Here is a 20,098-nt window from a genome sequence, read left to right on the forward strand (position 1 = left end):
AAATCAGTCATTGCTTCATTTTTTGGGGGGAGGGTATATAGAAAGTATATGAAAAAGAACGATTTTAAATTCTTTTATTTTTATTTTTAAATTTTTAAACATCTATTTTAAATTCTTAATACAGGGTATCTCATTCACTTTTGTATTCATTCATTTTGTACTCATTCATTTGTTACTTTCATTTTAATCTGTACTTTTTAATACACTTGAACTTTGAAATTAATTGATTTTATAAAATAATTTTTATAAAAACTTCATTAGCTTTATTCATGTTTTAAATTTATTTGGGAAACTTAAAATGGTGTAAGTGCTTAACATGAAACTCATATTTTTAGTTAATGCCTTCTTGGGAATTTTTTTCTTGATTCATATCCAAAGTTCAAGAAATTAAACTTTTCTGTTCATTTTTATTTTTCAAGAATATTGATAATTTGATGACCCCGGAAGGAGTTGGCCTTACCACTGCCTTGCGTGTTCTCTGTAATGTGGCATGTCCACCACCTCCTGTTGAAGGTAATATGGCTATTATACTTTAAAAACTATTTTTAAAGTTTAGTATAACTGCTGTTTGTTAAATAAAATATTCAAAAATCTTAACTGATTATTAACATGTAAGTAATTAGTTTTTTCTCCCCTTATCCTATATAAAGGTCAACAGAAAGACCTGAAATGGAATCTTGCCGTTATTCAGCTTTTTTCTGCTGAAGGAATGGACACCTTTATTCGGGTTCTACAAAAATTGAACAGTATTCTGACTCAGCCTTGGAGGCTCCATGTCAACATGGGGACTACCCTTCACAGAGTTACTACTATTTCAATGGCTCGCTGCACGCTCACTCTTCTTAAAACTATGTTAACGGAGCTCCTGAGAGGTGGATCCTTTGAGTTTAAGGACATGCGTGTTCCTTCAGCACTTGTGACTTTACACATGCTCCTGTGCTCTATCCCTCTCTCAGGTCGTTTGGATAGTGATGAACAGAAAATTCAAAATGATATCATTGATATCTTACTGACTTTTACACAAGGAGTTAATGAAAAACTCACAATCTCAGAAGAGACTCTGGCCAATAATACTTGGTCTTTAATGTTAAAAGAAGTTCTTTCTTCAATCTTGAAGGTTCCTGAAGGATTTTTTTCTGGACTCATACTACTTTCAGAGCTGCTGCCTCTACCATTGCCCATGCAAACAACTCAGGTATCACTTCCATATAACATGCATCTTATAAATGACTGCAGTAACACTTTTAAAAAAGCCGATGATTTTGTTATTAAAAAAAAAAAAAAAAAACAAAACCCACAACCCTCATCCCCTTCCCCTAAAAAAGACATAAAATAACTGGATGAGGGTGAGATAAAACTGAAGCAAGTTGGTCATTAAAGAAATATGGGGGCAACATTTTGAATAAATTTTTGTTAATGTGAATTTTATTATGCTGTTCTGTATACTTGTACTTTTGTTATTTTTAAATCCTTTTTTTCCCTTTATCATGTGTTAGAATTTGCCATTAACTAAGTTGGTTCACCAATGGACTCTGCACTACTGACTGCTAACCTGAGAACAATAAGATTTTCTAGATGCATTGAATTCAAGCAAATGTTTAATTGTATAATAGAAGAATGTTTTAAGCATGTAGTAAAGATGTTCTTTTCATAACAGTTCTTCCTGAACAGTTTTTGTGACTATAAATAAATATTTAAAAAATCTACGTACACACACAATATACTTTTTTAACAGGTTATTGAGCCACATGATATATCAGTGGCACTCAACACCCGAAAATTGTGGAGCATGCACCTTCATGTTCAAGCAAAGTTGCTCCAAGAAATAGTTCGCTCTTTCTCTGGCACAACCTGCCAGCCCATTCAACATATGTTACGGCGTATTTGTGTTCAATTGTGTGACCTTGCCTCACCAACTGCACTTCTGATTATGAGAACTGTGTTGGATTTGATTGTAGAAGACTTGCAAAGGTATTTTCATTTTGCATTAAAAATTTTTTCCTCAAGTTATTCTTGACACAGATACATCTTTTTCACTTAGATTTTGGAAACCAGGGTTTAGAATGCTCAGATAATATATATTACATATAAATATATATATATACATATATATATTTATGTGTGTATGTATATTAGTATATGTAGATTATTTTTAATTAGAAAACTATTTCATGTGCAAGATACCTTGAAAGTCTTGATTTTAGGTGTTTGAAAGGTGATCTATAAAATATTTTGATTTAAAAAAAGATACTGAAATCTGAATATATAAAACTTTACAATAATTGTGAAATTCCAGAGAAGTCATTATATCCAAGGAATGAAATGTTTTATACAAGATTTTACACAAGATTTGTATCATGATATGTGTTGAAAAATAAATATTAGTTAAATAATGCGCTAAAAGTAAGAATTTTGTTTACTAAATGTATTGATTTTATTTCAGCACTTCAGAAGATAAAGAAAAACAGTATACTAGCCAAACCACCAGGTTGCTTGCTCTTCTTGATGCTCTGGCTTCACACAAAGCTTGTAAATTAGCTATTTTGCATCTAATTAATGGAACTATTAAAGGTGACGAAAGATATGCAGAGATATTCCAGGATCTGTTAGCTTTGGTGCGGTCTCCTGGAGACAGTGTTATTCGCCAACAGTGTGTTGAATATATCACATCCATTTTGCAGTCTCTCTGTGATCAGGTATTTATGGTTATCTTATAAATTCTGTGTGTTTGTGTGTGGTTTAAAAGCTTCTCTTGATAATAAGTCTTGGCTGTGAATACAGAGATCTCATCTGTTTTACTAACCCTGTTGTTTAGGGAGATCAGTTTGACTAGTGAACCAACCATAAAATAGTTTGGTGCTTCATAGCTTTCTTTGGGTTTGTACTTCTCAGGTTTCTCTGAGGTCTCTTTTTCTTCATGAGATTGCATCCTTATTGGCTACTGAATTCTTTGGGGTTGGTTATGTCTGGTATTTGCATTTTCCTTTCACTTATACAGTTTCATTCTTGAATTCTATAGCTTTGTGATTGGTTGAATTAATAATACCATATTCTCTTGTTTGGACAACTTTTGAAGGTATCAGAGATGACTACAATTTTGGTGTGTTTCAGACTACTCTCCATAGAGATGTTCACTAAAAGGAGTAGTATCTCTGCCTGTCTATGTTACTGATTTCCAGTTTATAATTCCATGAGTTAATGATAATTGTTTTAACTTTTAAAAAGTCCATTGTGATTGAGATCTTTGCAGATTTCTTTCTTTTTTTTTTTTTTTTTAAAGATTTTATTTATTTTAGAAAGCTTACCCACAAGTAGGGAGGGGGCAAGGGGAAGGGAGAGGGAAAGGGAGAGAATCTCAAGCAGACTCTGGGCCAAGCGTGGAGCCCAATATGGGGCTCAGTGTGAGGCTTGATCCGAAAACTCCAGGATGACCACCTGAACCGAAACCCAAGAGTCAGTTGCTTAACTGACTGAGACACCCAGGTGCCCAAGATCAAGATTTCTGTACATGTTGGTACTTTCACTTATCATAATGCTCCTGCTGTCTGATTATCAGATGCCATTTTTTTCAGACAGAATATTTTAAAAAATATTTTATTTATTTGACAGATCACAAGTAGGCAGAGAGGTAGACAGAGAGGGGGGAAGCAAGCTCCCTGCTGAGCAGAGAGCCCAATGCGGGACTCGATCCCATGACCCTGAGGTCATGACCTGATCTGAAGGCAGAGGCTTAACCCCCTGAGCCACCCAAGACAGAATATTTTTAATAGGATCCCATGTTGGAAGATTATCTTTTTTCAGCTGACAAAAATCAAGTTTGGTTACATTTAACACTTACGTCAAGAAGGAGCTTTTTTGGTGTGACTTGTTTTCACAAAAAGAAAATCTGGTTAAAAATAGTTTGGGACCTGATAGAAAGGATATTTGAAGTCCTTATACATTAAAATGTCCATTTGACTAGTGTTTGTTATATAATCCACCTCAGATTTTGTGACTAATCTTAATGACACTGTAGCTCCCTAGCTACCCTGTTCACATAAACCTCATTCTTGGCCTCATCTTATATATTTTCCTTCTGATTCAAACTTTGTTTTATAGTTTTAACCCATGTTGAATCTTAGTGGGTAGTATGTTGAAGTGATTAAAGGTAATGAGACATACCCAAAAATATTTCTGTGAAATCTACTTTATTTACTTCTATAAAAGAGTGGTGGGAATTTTTATTGTTGGTTAAACTTGCTTGAGCATTAAAAAAATTGAATTTTGGGGGCACTTGGGTAGTTCAGGGGGTTAAGCCTCTGCCTTCGGCTCAGGTCATGATCTCAGGGTCCTGGGGTTGAGCCCCGCATCAGGTTCTCTGCTCAGCGGGGAGCCTCTTTCCCCCTTTCTCTCTGCCTGCCTTTCTGCCTACTTGTGATATCTCTCTCTCAAATAAATAAATAAAGTATTTTTAAAAAATTGAATTTTGAAAGTATATAAAAACTAGAGGGAAATACTTAGTTGGAAAACTGTGTTTAAATGTTTATTTGCTCCATTTCTTTCTGGGATGTTTTAAATTGCGGTATGGGTATGTTTACTTATTTATTTATTTTTAAGATTTTATTTATTTATTAGAGAGAGAGAGCACAAGCAAGGGAAGCAGCAGGCAGAGGGAGAAGGAGAAGTAGGCTCCTTTCTGAACATGGAACCCGACGTGGTGCTTGATTCCAGGACCCCATGATTGTGACCTGAACCAAAAGCAGACACTGAAGTGACTGACCGACCCAGGCACCCCAATATGGATATGCTTATTAAAATTTATTTCACTGAGGGGTACCTGCGTGGCTCAGTGGGTTAAGCATCCAACTCTTGGTTTCGGCTCAGGTCATGAGATCAACCCCCGCCCCCCCCACATCCAGCTCTGTGCTCAGCAGGGAGATTGTTTGGGATTCTTTTCCTCTTCATCTCCTTCTGCACACCCCCTCATATGCATTTGCTCACTCTCTCTTTCAAATAATAAAATTTTTATTTCACTGAATAATTTCTTTATAAATTAAAAAAATACTCAAATGAATCAATAATACAATGATTTAAAATATTTTAGTACCAAAAGTAGTTCACTTAACCATTTGAAGATAGGAACTACATTCAGTATGATGCAAAAAGAAAAACTTTTAGGAGCACCTGGCTGGCTCAGTTGGTAGAAGATGCAGCTCTTTTTTTATTTTTTTATTTTTTTAAAGATTTTATTTATTTATTTGACAGAGAGAAATCACAAGTAGATGGAGAGGCAGGCAGAGAGAGAGAGGGAAGCAGGCTCCCTGCTGAGCTGAGAGTCCGATGCGGGACTCGATCCCAGGACCCTGAGATCATGACCTGAGCCGAAGGCGGCGGCTTAACCCACTGAGCCACCCAGGCGCCCAAGATGCAGCTCTTGATCTTGTCATGAGTTCAGGTCCCACATTTGAGCCATGAATGAATGAGATGTTCTTTTAAAGTAAAAATATTGTAAAGTAAAATATTTGCTTTTATTTCTTTAGGTGTATATCTTTGTATTACCTTTTATAGGAGAGCAAAATGACTCCTTTGTGTTTGAGTTTCTATTTAGGATAGTAAGGTAACAGTATTTTGATGAGGCAGTTCCTAAGGTTTAATTGGTATGTTTTTCTAATATAAAAATGTTAATTGATAACAAAGTAAATTTTTTCCTCTACTCCTCTCCTCCCTCACAGGACATTGCTCTTATTTTGCCAAACTCTTCTGAAGGTTCTATTTCTGAACTGGAGCAGCTCTCCAATTCTCTACCCAACAAAGAACTGATGGCCTCAATTTGTGACTGTTTACTAGCTGTGCTAGCTAACTCTGAGAGCAGTTACAACTGTTTACTGACATGTGTCAGAACAATGATGTTTCTTGCAGAGCATGATTATGGATTGTTTCATTTAAAAAGGTATGCTTAATTTAATACATTCTTGGGTTTAATTTTTTACTCTGTCACCCCTCCCCAAATTGATTAATTCATAGATAATTATAGAAAGTTGAAGATGTGATTTCTTTCATATGGAAAAATTTATATCTATGGAATAGATTTGTTAGCAGTGAAGTGTGCTAGTAATAAAATCTTTAAGATTAAAATTATAAACTGAGTAGATGGACAAATTAATGTGGGCAACTTACAGTATTTAAGAAGGGAATCTTACTGTTCCAGGGATGTTAATTCATACTCTATTTGTTTTGTTGATACATTTACCTTTAGTCCTTCAGAAGTGATGGTGGTATGATATTATGGACCCTAAAGCTAAAAGTACTTTTTTAATGTTTTTTATTCTGTAGAGGAATGGCTGAGATAAAATTAATTTGAGATAATGTAAACTTCAAGTATAATTTCTGCTCCAGTCTCTCAGTCCATGCCCTCATCTTTTTCTTCTCTAGGATGGTAGCTGGATATTATGGAGATTTCCTTGGGAATTTGTAGAAGTATGTAGGATTATGAGATAGAAGGGAGGAAGACATATGTTTATGCCTCTCATTCATTCTTATAACATTGGCTGAAAACTTATGTTCCAAATACTATGTGGTGCTGGGTCCTACCTGTCTCCTCATTTATATTCTCTCTCAGTGGGTAGCACCTGCTGAAAATCCAAAATTTCCTTCTCCTCCGCCCTGTTCCCAGTCTCTCACTATAGTCTTTACATTTTACTTCTGGAATGTCCTTTTTCCTTTTGCCTGGATATTTACTGTATATCCTTTAAAACTCATATTCTTCACCTCCAAGAAAGCAAAAAAAAAAAAAAAAGTTTTCCTTGATTCCTCTATTCCTGGCTCTTACAAGTAGCCTTTGCATACATTTGCCATAGCATGTTATGTGATGTTTTTGGTTTTGTTGGATTCATGTTTCTGGTCTTTTTCCTGTTGGTAATCTTTTCCTAAATTGTCTTAATCTATTCCCTTTTCTTCCTCTGTCTCTAATTTTTCTGCTACGCTCCAAATAACCCATCCATCTTTTGCCATCTCTGCTTGGTTGTTTAATGGACAGTTCAGACTAAATAGACCTAAAGCAGAGCCCTTGATCTTCTTGCTTCAAGCATGTTTCTGTCTTGTTCATCCCAGTAAATGATATCACCATCCACTCAAGTATTTCTTGGTGATATTCACCTTGATCTCTTGACTGAGGTGCTGTCGGATTCTGCTCTGTAAACCTAATAATTTTCTACTTTTAATTAACTAAATATTTTAGAGAATGTATTTTGAGACTATGCAAATATCTTATTTCTGCTTAAACCTTTTGTCCACTAAGTTTAGTACTCATCAGTGAATCTTGGCATGTGGCAGTTTTTACTGTGTGTCCTAATGCAAATTTCCTATTTCTCTTATTCCTTTTTAATTTATTATCTTTTTGTAAGGAAGAATTATCACTTTTCCCTCATTTGTTTACTTATTTAGGGATTTATATCAATATAGACTTATGGACATTAATTTTTTCTTTATATGATAATCTAATGCTATTGTTATTCATTTTGTTGTTCAACTTGTATCACTGATTTTTCATTGGATAGAATGAAGAAATATATGCATGTGTCCTAACTTATTCATATACATACACATCAACATTTATTTTTGTATGTATTTATTTATATGTATGTATTTTTTAAAATGAGTGTATACTGACATTTTGACTTCAATATCAGATGTTGTTTCTAGTTTTCTCCCTTTCCTGTAACCTCATTCATGTTTCATGTTGTACAGGTCTATGGATTTTGACAAATGCATAGAGTCATGTGTTTATCACCACAACTGCATACAGAGCACTTCCATCACCTTAAAATTTCAGTGCATTACTTTTTTATAGACAACTTCTTTACAAGTTGAGCAACAAAAATAGTAGATTTTGGTATTATTAGTTCTTTAAATTTTAGACATTTTAATAGGTAATGTAGTGAGCTCCAGTTCTTGATAGATGCTGTAAGTAAGGCTCATTTGCTTAAAGTTGTATGTAGAAGCTAGTAATTGTTGTAGTCTAATTTTAAACCCATGCTTTTTTCATTAATCATATTAGCTGTCTTTGTATTTAATATCATTCCTGTTTGTTGTGCCTTATCCATTTCATTATTTTATAAAGTTTTCAAGAGCAGGAGTCTTTATCTTTCTCTCTCTTTTTTCTTTTAATTAATTAATTAATTAATTTTCAGCATAACAGTATTCATTGTTTTTGCATATCTTTCTCTCCTTTATATTACTTTACCAAAGTCTTCTATGATGGCATCTCAGAATCCAACCACATTTTTCAAATACAAACACTGCATGTTTAGTGTTAATATAGTCTTATTTTCATTTTGACTAATTATGAAGTATTACAACTTAAAGGACACACTTGAATATTAGAATACTTTGCCATTGAAATTCTCTGTTGATCAACAAAGAGCTGTGTAAGTATGTAGAATAATTTTATTAGGACTGTATGTTGTCATGATTGATTGCTATGCTTAAATCTCGCAGTATCAGGAGTTAGGCCACAGGCCAGATCCAGCCTACCACCAGTGTTTGTAAATACAGTTTTATTAGAACATAGTCAGCATTTATGTATTGTTTATGACCGCTTTCCACTACACAAGCAGTTGAATAGTTGTAACTGAGACTGCTCTTGTGTATAGAGAGAAACAGACTGTGTTGTTACATAGCCTGCAAAGCATAAAATATGTACCATTGGGTTCTTTACGTAAAAACTTTGTAGATCCCTAGTCTATACCCTTGATTTCCTTCTGTCAGATTATAGTGCCATAAAGATACTTATTTTTTGTAATTATTATGTAAATCAGTCTTTCTGGTCAGGTTTCTGAGACCACTATAACCTTATATTAGAGAAATCCTCAGGCTATAAAAAGTGTAAAAATAAGGAACCTTGAATTTTCTTGTGCTAAGTTTTATATCTTTATATTTGGGCTAAATATTTTCTTTTGGTTGGGGGGGAGTGTTTTCTTTAAGAACTTGGAGCTTAATTTTAAAAGGTTGCATCTCTAGGTATTGCCTTGTTAAATGGTTTATGTACATAGCCACACCAAAACATTTTTTGAACAGTGGACCAAATGGAGATCATTTATTTCTTATGCGAGATTTATACATTAAAATTTCAAGACATATCCTCTCTATTTATTTACAGTTCTTTAAGGAAAAACAGTAATGCTTTGCATAATTTACTGAAACGAGTGGTCAGCACATTTAGTAAGGACACAGGTGAACTTGCATCTTCATTTTTGGAATTTATGAGACAGATTCTTAACTCTGACACAATGGTAAGTGTACCTATGTGTATATGTATATTTTTTAAATTTACAAATTTCATCGTAAGTTAAAAAAAATCACTTGTGTTCAAAAGTATCTTAGGATGTGTTTTGGAAGTTTGAACTTAGTGTTTTTTTCTGTGCCCTTACCTCACTATAAATGCAAGTTTCTGATATATAAAAAAGGTGTTTAAGAGCAGAAATTACTAAACTCTTTTTAAATTTATTAAGCATCATTAATTTTTGAATATTCTGATGTGGCAGCTTAAATAGAGAACTACCACCCATAGTGTCTTAATTTTTTTTTTTTTTTTTAAGATTTCTTTATTTTGGGGCGCCTGGGTGGCTCAGTGGGTTAAAGCCTCTGCCTTCGGCTCAGGTCATGATCTCAGGGTCCTGGGATCGAGGCCCGCATCTGGCTCTCTGCTCAGCAGGGAGCCTGCTTCCTCCTCTCTCTCTCTCTGCCTGCTTCTCTTCCTATTTGTGATCTCTGTCAAATAAATAAATAAAAATCTTAAAAAAAAAAAAAAAAGATTTATTTTTTAGAGAGTGTGAATGCATGAGTGCGGGGAGGTGCAGAGTGAGAGAGAGAATCCTAAAACACAGTTCCCTCTGAGCTTGGAGCCTGACTCGGGGCTTGATCCCAGGATGCCAAGATCATGACCTGAGCTGAAATTAAGAGTTGGATGCTTAACTGACTAAGCCACCCAGGTGCCTCTTCTTTGATTTTTTTTCTCTTATTTTTCTGTTCTCTACTTGGTTATTTCTGCTTTTATCCTTACTGGTTTTTTTCCCTTCTACTTGCTTTGAGGTCAGTTTACTCTTCAGTTTCTAATTTCTTCAGGTGGAAGTTTAGGTTATATTAATTTGAGATTTTCTGTTTATGTGTTTTTCTTCTTTTTAAATGTAGGCATTTATAGCTACAAATTTTCCTCTGTACACTGTGGCATGTCATGTTTTTGGTTTTGTTTATCTCTAAGGATTTTCTAATCCCTTTTGTAATTTTTTCTTTGGTCCATTGATTATTTAGAGGTGTCTAATTTGCATATAGGTGTGACTTTTCCACATTTCCTTCTGTAATTGATTTCTAACTTCATTCCATTGTGGTCAGAGATCATACTTTGTTGAGGCTTGTTTTACAGTATAGGGTATGTGCTTTCCTGGAATATGTTCCATGTGCCCTTAAGAAGAATGTGTCTTCTGCCACTCTTTGGTGGCACCTACTGTACATGCCTGTTAGGAGTAGATAGTTTATTGTTGTTCAAGCCTTCTGTTTCGTTGTTGATTTTCTGCCTAATTGTTCTACCCACTACTGAAGGTAGGGGAGTGAAGTTTCCAACTGTTACTGTTGAAGTGTCTATTTCTCCCTTTACTTCTGTCAGGTTTTTGCTTCCAGCATCTTGAGCTCTATTGTCAAGTACATATATGTCCATGTTTGTCTTCCTGATGGATTGATGCTTTTGCTATTATAAAATGTCTTTCTTCATCTCTAGTAATAACTTATGTTATTACACTTATGTGTAGTAATAACTTATGTCTAAACCTTTATTTTGAATTACTGGTACAGCCACTTTAGCTCTGTTTTATTTATTGTTTGTGTGGTATATATTTTTTCTACCCTTTTACTTTCAGTCTGTTTGTATCTTTCAATCTTAAGTGTGTCTCTTGGGCACCTGGCTTTTCTAGTTGGTGGGGCATGCAACTATTTATCTCAGGATTGTGAGTTCTGCCCCATGTTAGGTGTGGAGCCTATACACATACATACATAAAAATGTGTCCCTAGGACGCCTGGGTGGCTCAGTTGGTTAAGCGGCTGCCTTCGGCTCAGGTCATGATCCCAGCGTCCTGGGATCGAGTCCCACATCAGGCTCCTTGCTCGGCAGGGAGCCTGCTTCTCCCTCTGCCTCTAGCCTGCCACTCTGTCTGCCTGTGCTTGCGCTCTGTATCTCACTCTCTCTAACAAAAAAAAAAAAAAAAAAAAAAAAAGTGTCCCTTGTAGATACCATATAGTTGGGTTGTGTTTGTTTTACATTCTGCCAATTTCTTTTTGATTGTTATAATCAATTTATTTATGTCTAATTACTGATAGGATTTATGTCTGTGTTTTGTTATTTACTTCCTATATAACCTTTTTTTCTCTTTATTGTATCTTATGTTAAATAGATATTTACAACTTTGCCATTTTAACTTTTTTTTTTAAGATTTATTTATTTGTCAGAGAGAGTGTGTGCACACACAAGTGGGGGGAGTGGCAGGCAGAGGTAGAAGCAGGCTTGAGCCCAATGTGGGACTTAATCTCAGGACCCTGGGATCATGTCCTGAGCCGAAGGCAGACACTTAATCAACCCTGCCACCTGGGCATCCCCATTTTAATTTTTTTTGTTATTTCTTTTGCTTTTTTTTTTTTTTAGTTATTAGTGGTTTTCCTGAGTATTACATTTAACACCTTAATTGAATACGGTCTACTTCACATTAATAAAACATAATTTTAGTAGTATATAAAAAATGCTACAGTATACCTTTATTCCCTTCCTTTATGCTATAATCATGCAAATTACATTTTTATACATTATGAACCCCTCAACACAGTTTTAAGCATCATTGCTTTACTTTGTTGTTTTTTAGTTCAATAGGAAAAGAGAAGAGTTACAAATAAAAATGCGTTAGTATCAGGTGCCTGGATGGCTCTGTGGGTTAAGCCTCTGACTTCAGCTCAGGTCATGATCTTGGGGTACTGGGATCGAGTCCCGAATCAGGCTCTCTGCTCAGTAGGGAGCCTGCTTCCCCCCGCCCACCTACATGTGCATGCTCTCTCTGTTAAATAAATAAATAAATAAATCTTTAAAAAGAATACATGATAGTATTGCCTTTTACCTATATATACTTTACTGACATTCTTTATTTTTTCATGTGGATTTAAGTTGTTGTTTAATATTCCTTCATGTCATTTGTTTGAAGGACTCCCTTAAGTATTTTTTGTGGAATAAGTTTGCTAGTGGTGAATTCTCTCATTAAAAAAAAAAATCTAGGAATGTCTTATTTCTCCCTCTTTTTGAAGGATAGTTTTGTCAGTTATAGAACTCTTGGTTGATAACGTTTTTCTTTCTGCATTTCAAGTATGTCTTCTTTCTAAATTCTGGCTTCCACTGGTTTCTTTCTTTCTTTCTTTTTTTTTAAAGATTTTATTTACTTATTTGGCAGAGAGAGAGATCACAAGTAGGCAGAGAGGCAGGCAGAGAGAGATGGAGAAGCAGGCTCCCTGCTGAGCAGAGAGCCCCATGCGGGGCTTGATTCCAGGACCCTGAGATCATGACCTGAGCTGAGGGCAGAGGCTTAACCCACTAAGCCACCCAGGTGTCCCTCCATTGGTTTCTGATGACAAATAGTTCTCTTATTGAGGATCCCTTTTATTAGCTGAGTCACTTCTCTTTTGTTGCTTTCAAGATTCTCTGTCTTTGGGGCACCTGGGTGGCTCAGTGGGTTAAAGCCTCTGCCTTCGGCTCAGGTTTTGGTCCTGGGATCGAGCCCCGAGTCAGACTCTCTGCTCGGTGGGGAGCCTGCTTCCTCCTCTTTCTCTCTGCCTGCCTCTCTGCCTACTTGTGATCTCTGCCTGTCAAATAAATAAAATCTTTAAGAAAAAAAAACAGATTCTCTGTCTGGTTCTTAATAGTTTAATCATGATGTGTCTGAGTATGAATTTCTTTGAGTTTATTCTCAGAGTTTGTTGATCCTTTTGGAAGTATAGATTAATGTTTTTCATTAAATTTGGGGTGTTTTCAGCTATTAATTCTTCATATATTCTTTGTGACTCTTTCTCTGGATTCTTATTATATGTATGATGATGCTCTTGATGGTACCTGGAAGGTCTCTGAGGTTTTGTTTGTGGTTCTTCATTTTTTTCTGTCTGTTCCTTAAAGTGGATCATCTCAGCTGACCCATCTTTAATGTTGAGCCCCTCTACTCAGTTTTTTATTTCAGTTACTGTACTTTTCCACTGTAGAATTTTTTTTTTTTTAAATTTTATTTTATTTATTTGAGAGAGAGAGACAGTGAGAGAGAGCACGAGGGAGGAGAAGGTCAGAGAGCGAAGCAGACTCCCCATGGAGCTGGGAGCCTGATGTGGGACTCGATCCCGGGACTCCAGGATCACGCCCTGAGCTGAAGGCAGTCGTCCAACCAACTGCGCCACCCAGGCGTCCCTCCACTGTAGAATTTATATATAGGTTTTTAAAAATTAATTCTTATACCTTTACTGATATTTTCTTGCAGAGTATTGCATCAGCCTTCTTTCCAGTTTCCTTCCAAACATTTACTTCTCTCATATTTTCTGAAGAGCTCTGTGTGAGTTCATATCTTTGTAAATCAGACCTCAGATCATGTCCCTCCATCTTAAAATAAACTTTTGGTATCTGTTAAATAAATTCCAAACTTTTTAGCATGGCATTCAAGACTATTTACTCTATGGCCAAAAAGCTACCTTTGCTACAACTTCTTCCTTAGAAAACATTTTATACAATGCCATCCTTAAATTTCATACATATACACATCTTTCCTTGTGATGCTTTTCTTAGCTTTTGGTCTCTGTCTCTCTCGATAAAACTAATCTGTTCATAATGCCTGTTTAATTCATCCCTCTTTGTGAAGCCTTTGAGATCACTTTCTTTCTGTACACTTTAAAATATGTTATTATATTTCTTTTTCATAGATCATTTACAGGCCTTTTTACCATTTCCCACCCCTCTTTCTGAATAGGTCAGAAAGCAGGTCTTTCCATCTTTTCCCAGAGTATTGATACAATGTCCTGTATGATTTAATACAAGCCTTATATTTAATATTTATTTATAATTATACTATATAAAATATTTATAATTAACATTATACTTAATATACAAGCAGTATATTTAATATGAAGCATGTGTTTAATACAAATAGCTGTGCTTGACAAATGAATAGAATTTGATTTGAAACTATGTCACAAATTAGATAGAATTTTCATTTTCATTTTCCTGAAATAATTTTATATAGTATTGTTTTTTAAAATCTTCTTAAAAATTCTTTATTACTATTTCTGTTAGTATTGTATATACAGAATACTTCAAATTGTGCTAAATTTGACCCTAGATTTTGTGAGATGGCTTCCTTTGTATGGTGACAGATGGTAACTAGACTTATTGTAGTAATTAGTTCTCAATGTATACAAATATTGATTCACTGTTGTATATTGAAACTAATATAATACTGTGTGTTAATTAGATCTAAATAAAAATAATAAAATAAGATTGTGTTGTAAAGATTTGGAACTACGTAAGTGTTCTAGCATATGTGACAATGTGGATAGATTTATTTTCATGAATCAAGACTTGGTTTGCTGGATGAATTTTCTAATATTAAATTATTGTCATGCCAAAACTCATTATATTATATTGTTTACTTTTTAAAGCAAGAAATATTAACTTTTTTCATGACAGCATAGAGCCATCAATATGGTAGTTACTGTTTTCTTTAGTTGTTTGCCTTAACTCCAGAAAGATAAATTTAGGTTCCATCAGTTCTTTATTATAGTAGGTATTTTATTGAGTATCAGTCAGTATATTACATGTCCTGCAAGTGCCATTGTATTTGCATTGGATGTTTTTGTTGAGAAATCTGCTGCTAGTAAATTGAGTATGTGTGTTTACCTGTTTATTTTTTGAGTCTTACTCAAAGAGGCGTATTTCAGTCTTAGCTGACTTTCTTAGAACTAGCCATTTATATTAATGTAAAAAACAAAATATTGAGGGGAAGATTGCAGCAAATGGCTTAAATATCTGAGTAAGTTTGGAAGCATCTTTGCAAATTTCTCTGCTCTCAAATTTAACTTGTATGTGACATTTACAGGGATGTTGTGGAGATGATAGTGGTCTCATGGAAGTAGAGGGAGCTCATCCATCACGGACAATGAGTATTAATGCTGCAGAGTTAAAACAGCTTCTACAAAGCAAAGAAGAAAGTCCAGAAAATTTGTTCCTTGAACTAGAGAAGCTTGTTTTGGTAAAAGAAAAAAAAAAAAAAGGAAAAAAATAGAAACAAGATAAGAACAGTTCATTCCCAAGATAAATTTATCTTCATTTATCTTCTGTTTTTGACTATACAAGTTTTTCATAGTGGCCTTTTTAAATAGTGAACCCTTAGATGGTACTTAAAAAGTTTGAAATACTCTTTAAATTAATAATTGGGGTGAAATTCTTCATACTAATATGAACTAATATGAATCTTAAGGAAGAGGGCAATAGTTTTTGAATTATCTATTGTTTGAATGCAGGGTGCCCCCTGCTACCCTTCTTCAGAAATAAAAGGACAAATGTTTTTCATGTTTGTTTTATTTGAACATGTTTAATATTAAGTTGATAAGTTTTTGATGGTGTTCCAAATTTCTTAGTAATCAAAAAATACAACATTTTCTACTAAAGAATCAGTAGATTATGGGCATAAATGTTCAAGTTTTACCTGCATCATCTTACTCTGGTTTTGTCTGTTTCTAGGAACATTCAAAAGATGATGACAATCTGGATTCTTTGTTGGACAATGTAGTTGGACTTAAGCAGATGCTGGAGTCATCTGGCGATCCTTTACCCCTTGGTGACCAGGATGTAGAACCAGTACTTTCAGCTCCAGAATCTCTCCAGAATCTATTTAACAATAGGTAAAATAAACAATGTTTTATGGTTAAGTAGATAATGTCTATTTAATGACTGGGGTCTAAAGATGGCCAGCAAACTGTTTTTCTGTAAAGGACCAGATAGTAAAAATTCTAGGCTTTGTAGGTGACGTTTGGCCTCTGTTGCATATTCTTCTGTAGCATCTTGTTTGTTTCTTATGGCTTTTTTAAAAACTTTAAAAAATTGAGCATTTCTAGCTTATCGTCTGTATACAAGCAGGTTTGCAGAATGGGGGCCATAGTTTACTGATCCCTGTTCTAGAGGTTATATGCCTCTTGATCTTGGAAGCACTGTACTTTTGAAGCATAATGACTATTCAGTTTGATGGAATTATTTGGAAAAATTAAATACAGTTTTGTATGTGTTGGTACAATATAATAAACTTGGTTTTTAAGTACTAATTTTACTAATGGTTTTGAGGGTACCATTTTTAATTGTACCTTCCACAGATTTTGCTTAGAAGGTAAGCTAAAATATTTGATTTTGGAATTCAGTGTTTTACCAAATACCTCTTTTGTTCTAGAACTGCATATGTGCTAGCTGATGTCATGGATGATCAGTTGAAATCCATGTGGTTCACTCCATTTCAGGCTGAAGAGATTGATACAGATCTGGATTTGGTATAAATAATTTTATTATTAAATATTAGAAAAAAGTTATTGTTGATTTTTTTCATTTTTTTGTGTGTATTATTAGCAATAAAACAAATTAGATATTGTATGGCTGTTAAAAGCCCATGTGAGGACAAGTACTGCATTATTTTTGTATCAATTACCCACTAATGGTATCCAGAACACTCAGTTCTTTCTAGTTAGATTGTATATTTAAGAATGAGATTTTTTTAATGCAAAAAGTATGTTTTTGCTAAAGTACTCTGAAGCATTTTTCTTGTATTTTTAGGGTATAAAATAGAGAAAAGTATCCCACAAAATTACAGTTCATTTGGGGTTTAAGGAGAGGAATAGTATTTTGGCAGTTGGTTCTTAATTTGGGGAAAATGTAAAGAACTTGCTTGTTAATATAGGTACAAATGCTCTTGAACATAATGCTGTGAACAGGTAAGAGTATAAATAAACATTTAAAATTTAAAGCACTCTGATTTATGCTTCTCAGACTGTATTAGGGAGGATGATTTGTTATGTAATACTGTACCATGTATTTTTTTTCTTGATCAAAAAAATAAATATATTTGGATATTCTGTGGTCCAAAGAGTATTAGTATTTATCATGTCTCATTGCATATGAGACTAAAAGGTATATATTTAAGGTATATTTAATATATTGAAGTCTCCTTTCCCTTTTTAAAAAATATTGCACAAGATTTTATTTAAATTGCATTAAAGAATTAATTCCTCTTGGGGTGCCCGTAATGCTTAGTCAGTAGAACCTAATGACTCTTTTTTTTTTCTTTTTTAAAAAATTTTATTTATTTTTTTGAGAGAGGGTGAACAAGAGAAACAAGCAGGGGGAATGGCAGAGGGAGAAGCAGAGTCCCCACTGAGCAGGGAAGCCTGACACAGGGCTCAATCCCAGGACTCTTGAGACCATAATCTGAGCTAAAATCAAGAGTCAGACTCTTAACCAACTGAGCCACCCAGGCAGCTCCAGCATGTGGCTCTTGATCTTGGGGTCATGAGTTCATACCCCATGTTGGGAGTAGAGCTTACTTAAAAATTTAGAAACAAGACTTAATTTCTCTTTTAGTGTAAATTGTTCAATGATTTTTTTAGAACTGCTCTGTCCAATAGAACTTTATGCGGTAACAGAAATATTCAATAACCTGCGCTGTTCAGTATAGTAGCCATTAATCTTAAGTGAGTGTTGAGTAATGAAATGTTGCTGATATAACTAAGAAACTGAATTTCATTTTTTATTTAATTTTAACTAATTTAAATAGGCATGTGTGGTTAGTTGCTACCATATTTAGTATCACAGATCGAAAATATTTGTGTTAGAAGTTGTTGTTTCATAACTTTTATGTCAAAACACAACTATCTTGCGATGAAGATTATAACTTTACATGGTCTGGAAAATTTGGGGTCTTGGGTTTGCTAAATTTAAATAAGACTTAAGTAAACATAATTTTTATTTCTTTGGAAATAAACTTAGGTTAGACCATCACTTAATGCAGGGAACTTTGAGAACTGTGGCACAGAATCCTTTTATTACAGATATTGTGACTATGCAAGGCTTACAAAGTATGTTATTTTCAGATTGTTTTGGAAGAGTTTTGGAGATGCTACTTTGTTAATTTATATAGATAAATCCTGAGTTCCTGTCAGACAGCAGACAGCCCTTCTTTGGGGAGAAATGCCACCCTGCCCCACCCCAAAATGCATCTGAATTCCTAAGATTTTTTTCTTTAACTACCAATGATGTTGCTTTTTGAAAAGAAGAAGGAAAGGGATGCCTGACTGGCTTAGCTGGCAGAGCATGCATGTTGGGTATAAAGATTACTTAAAATCTTAAAAAAAAAAAAAAAGAAAGGATGAGGGAAAGAAGCAGACCTATAATTTATTTATTATGAGAGTTAAATATAATCTATAGGAAATATGAATTTCTATAATAGAATGTTACATTATTAATTAATGTAAGATGTATTTCTCATTTTGTTTAATTTTTATGACTGCAGGTGAAGGTTGACTTAATTGAGCTCTCTGAAAAATGCTGTAGTGACTTTGACTTGCATTCAGAATTAGAGCGCTCATTCTTGTCAGAGCCATCATCTCCAGGGAGAACTAAGACCACTAAAGGATTCAAACTTGGGAAGCACAAGCATGAGACCTTTATAACTTCAAGGTAAAATTTATTATACTGAAGATCTTGATTGTGGTCATGGAAGCTTATTTATTGTTAGGTACTTTAAGATAGCCACATAACTATAGAGAAAAAAGTAAGGTGAGGTAATACGTGAGTCATGAATATTGTTTGGAATTTTTTTTTAAAGATAATATTTTGACCAGGATATACCCAGTACATTGTCACCTTGTTCTACTTTATCAGACTTTGGAAGGTTTGAACAGGTGGTGAGCTGTATTATTTTAAATAATGGTTAATCATAGCTATAGAATGTGAGTACCATTCTTAGCCAGTTTTGTTGTGTATCCCTGGAGAGTAAGAGATATTTGCACCATTAACACAACTGAATGAAGAAATAATTGAAATGGAGTTTTCAGTATTGCAAACTTTAACTTATATATTCACTGGAAATATGAAAAAAAAAAGTTTTCATGGAGTGTTTTTGTTTTAATAGTGGGAAATCTGAATACATTGAACCTGCCAAACGAGCCCATGTTGTGCCGCCACCAAGAGGAAGGGGCAGGGGAGGATTTGGACAGGGTATACGACCCCATGATATTTTTCGTCAGAGAAAACAGAACACAAGCAGACCACCATCTATGCACGTGGATGACTTTGTTGCGGCTGAGAGTAAAGAAGTGGTCCCTCAAGATGGAATACCCCCACCCAAACGGCCACTCAAAGTATCACAGAAGATTTCTTCTCGTGGTGGATTTTCAGGCAATCGAGGAGGACGGGGTGCTTTTCACAGTCAGAATAGGTTTTTCACACCACCTGCTTCAAAAGGTGACTTTTTAGCATTTCTTTTCTAATGGGTTAGAGTCTTGGCATATTAGAGTATTGAATAGAAGTGATTTAGATGTAAATGATTCCGATGAAGTATTTTTCAGTTATTACAATTAAGCTACTACCTCATACCAGTGGGTAACTATTTGCAGAGTACTTTATTGGATAGAAAAAATCTTTAAGTTAATGTTTAATTAATTGCCTGTTTAGTGATAAGTTTAAAAGAAGTCACTTGGCTAATTATGTTTTCTTTCACATTGGGAATTGTATTTATCCTTTTTGAGAAGTATCTGTACATTCTGAATAGTATCTGTAAGTTCCACTTAGCAACAATTTTTTTAGGATTTTTTTTTTTTTAAGAGTTTCTTTATTCACTTGAGAGAGAGAGCAGGAGCAGAAGCATGAGCAGTGGGGAAAGGGAGAAGCAGGCTCCCTGCTGAACAGGGGGCGCAACATGGGCTTGATCCCAGGATCCTGGGATTATGACCTGAGCTGAAGGCTGCTGCTTAACCAACTGAGCCACTCAGGCAACCCCTCTTTTGTGTAGTTCACCATTGA

The 20,098-nt window shown here is 34.6% G+C and overlaps 1 protein-coding gene across 1 annotated transcript in view; it reads left to right on the plus strand.

Moving 5' to 3' along the window:
• VIRMA (vir like m6A methyltransferase associated) overlaps positions 1-20,098 on the plus strand; it is a 58,093-nt gene that overhangs the window by 35,624 nt on the left and 2,371 nt on the right. Inside the window, exons 12-22 of the mRNA XM_044245289.1 lie at positions 420-513; positions 651-1,195; positions 1,736-1,971; positions 2,444-2,696; positions 5,712-5,929; positions 9,137-9,269; positions 15,135-15,287; positions 15,779-15,939; positions 16,479-16,575; positions 18,588-18,754; positions 19,209-19,540. Coding sequence (XP_044101224.1) covers positions 420-513; positions 651-1,195; positions 1,736-1,971; positions 2,444-2,696; positions 5,712-5,929; positions 9,137-9,269; positions 15,135-15,287; positions 15,779-15,939; positions 16,479-16,575; positions 18,588-18,754; positions 19,209-19,540 — 2,389 coding nt within the window. The remainder of the gene's footprint in view (positions 1-419; positions 514-650; positions 1,196-1,735; positions 1,972-2,443; positions 2,697-5,711; positions 5,930-9,136; positions 9,270-15,134; positions 15,288-15,778; positions 15,940-16,478; positions 16,576-18,587; positions 18,755-19,208; positions 19,541-20,098) is intronic.

Source organism: Neovison vison, chromosome 4 (assembly GCF_020171115.1).
Source record: "Neovison vison isolate M4711 chromosome 4, ASM_NN_V1, whole genome shotgun sequence".
Classification (NCBI taxonomy): domain Eukaryota; kingdom Metazoa; phylum Chordata; class Mammalia; order Carnivora; family Mustelidae; genus Neogale; species Neogale vison.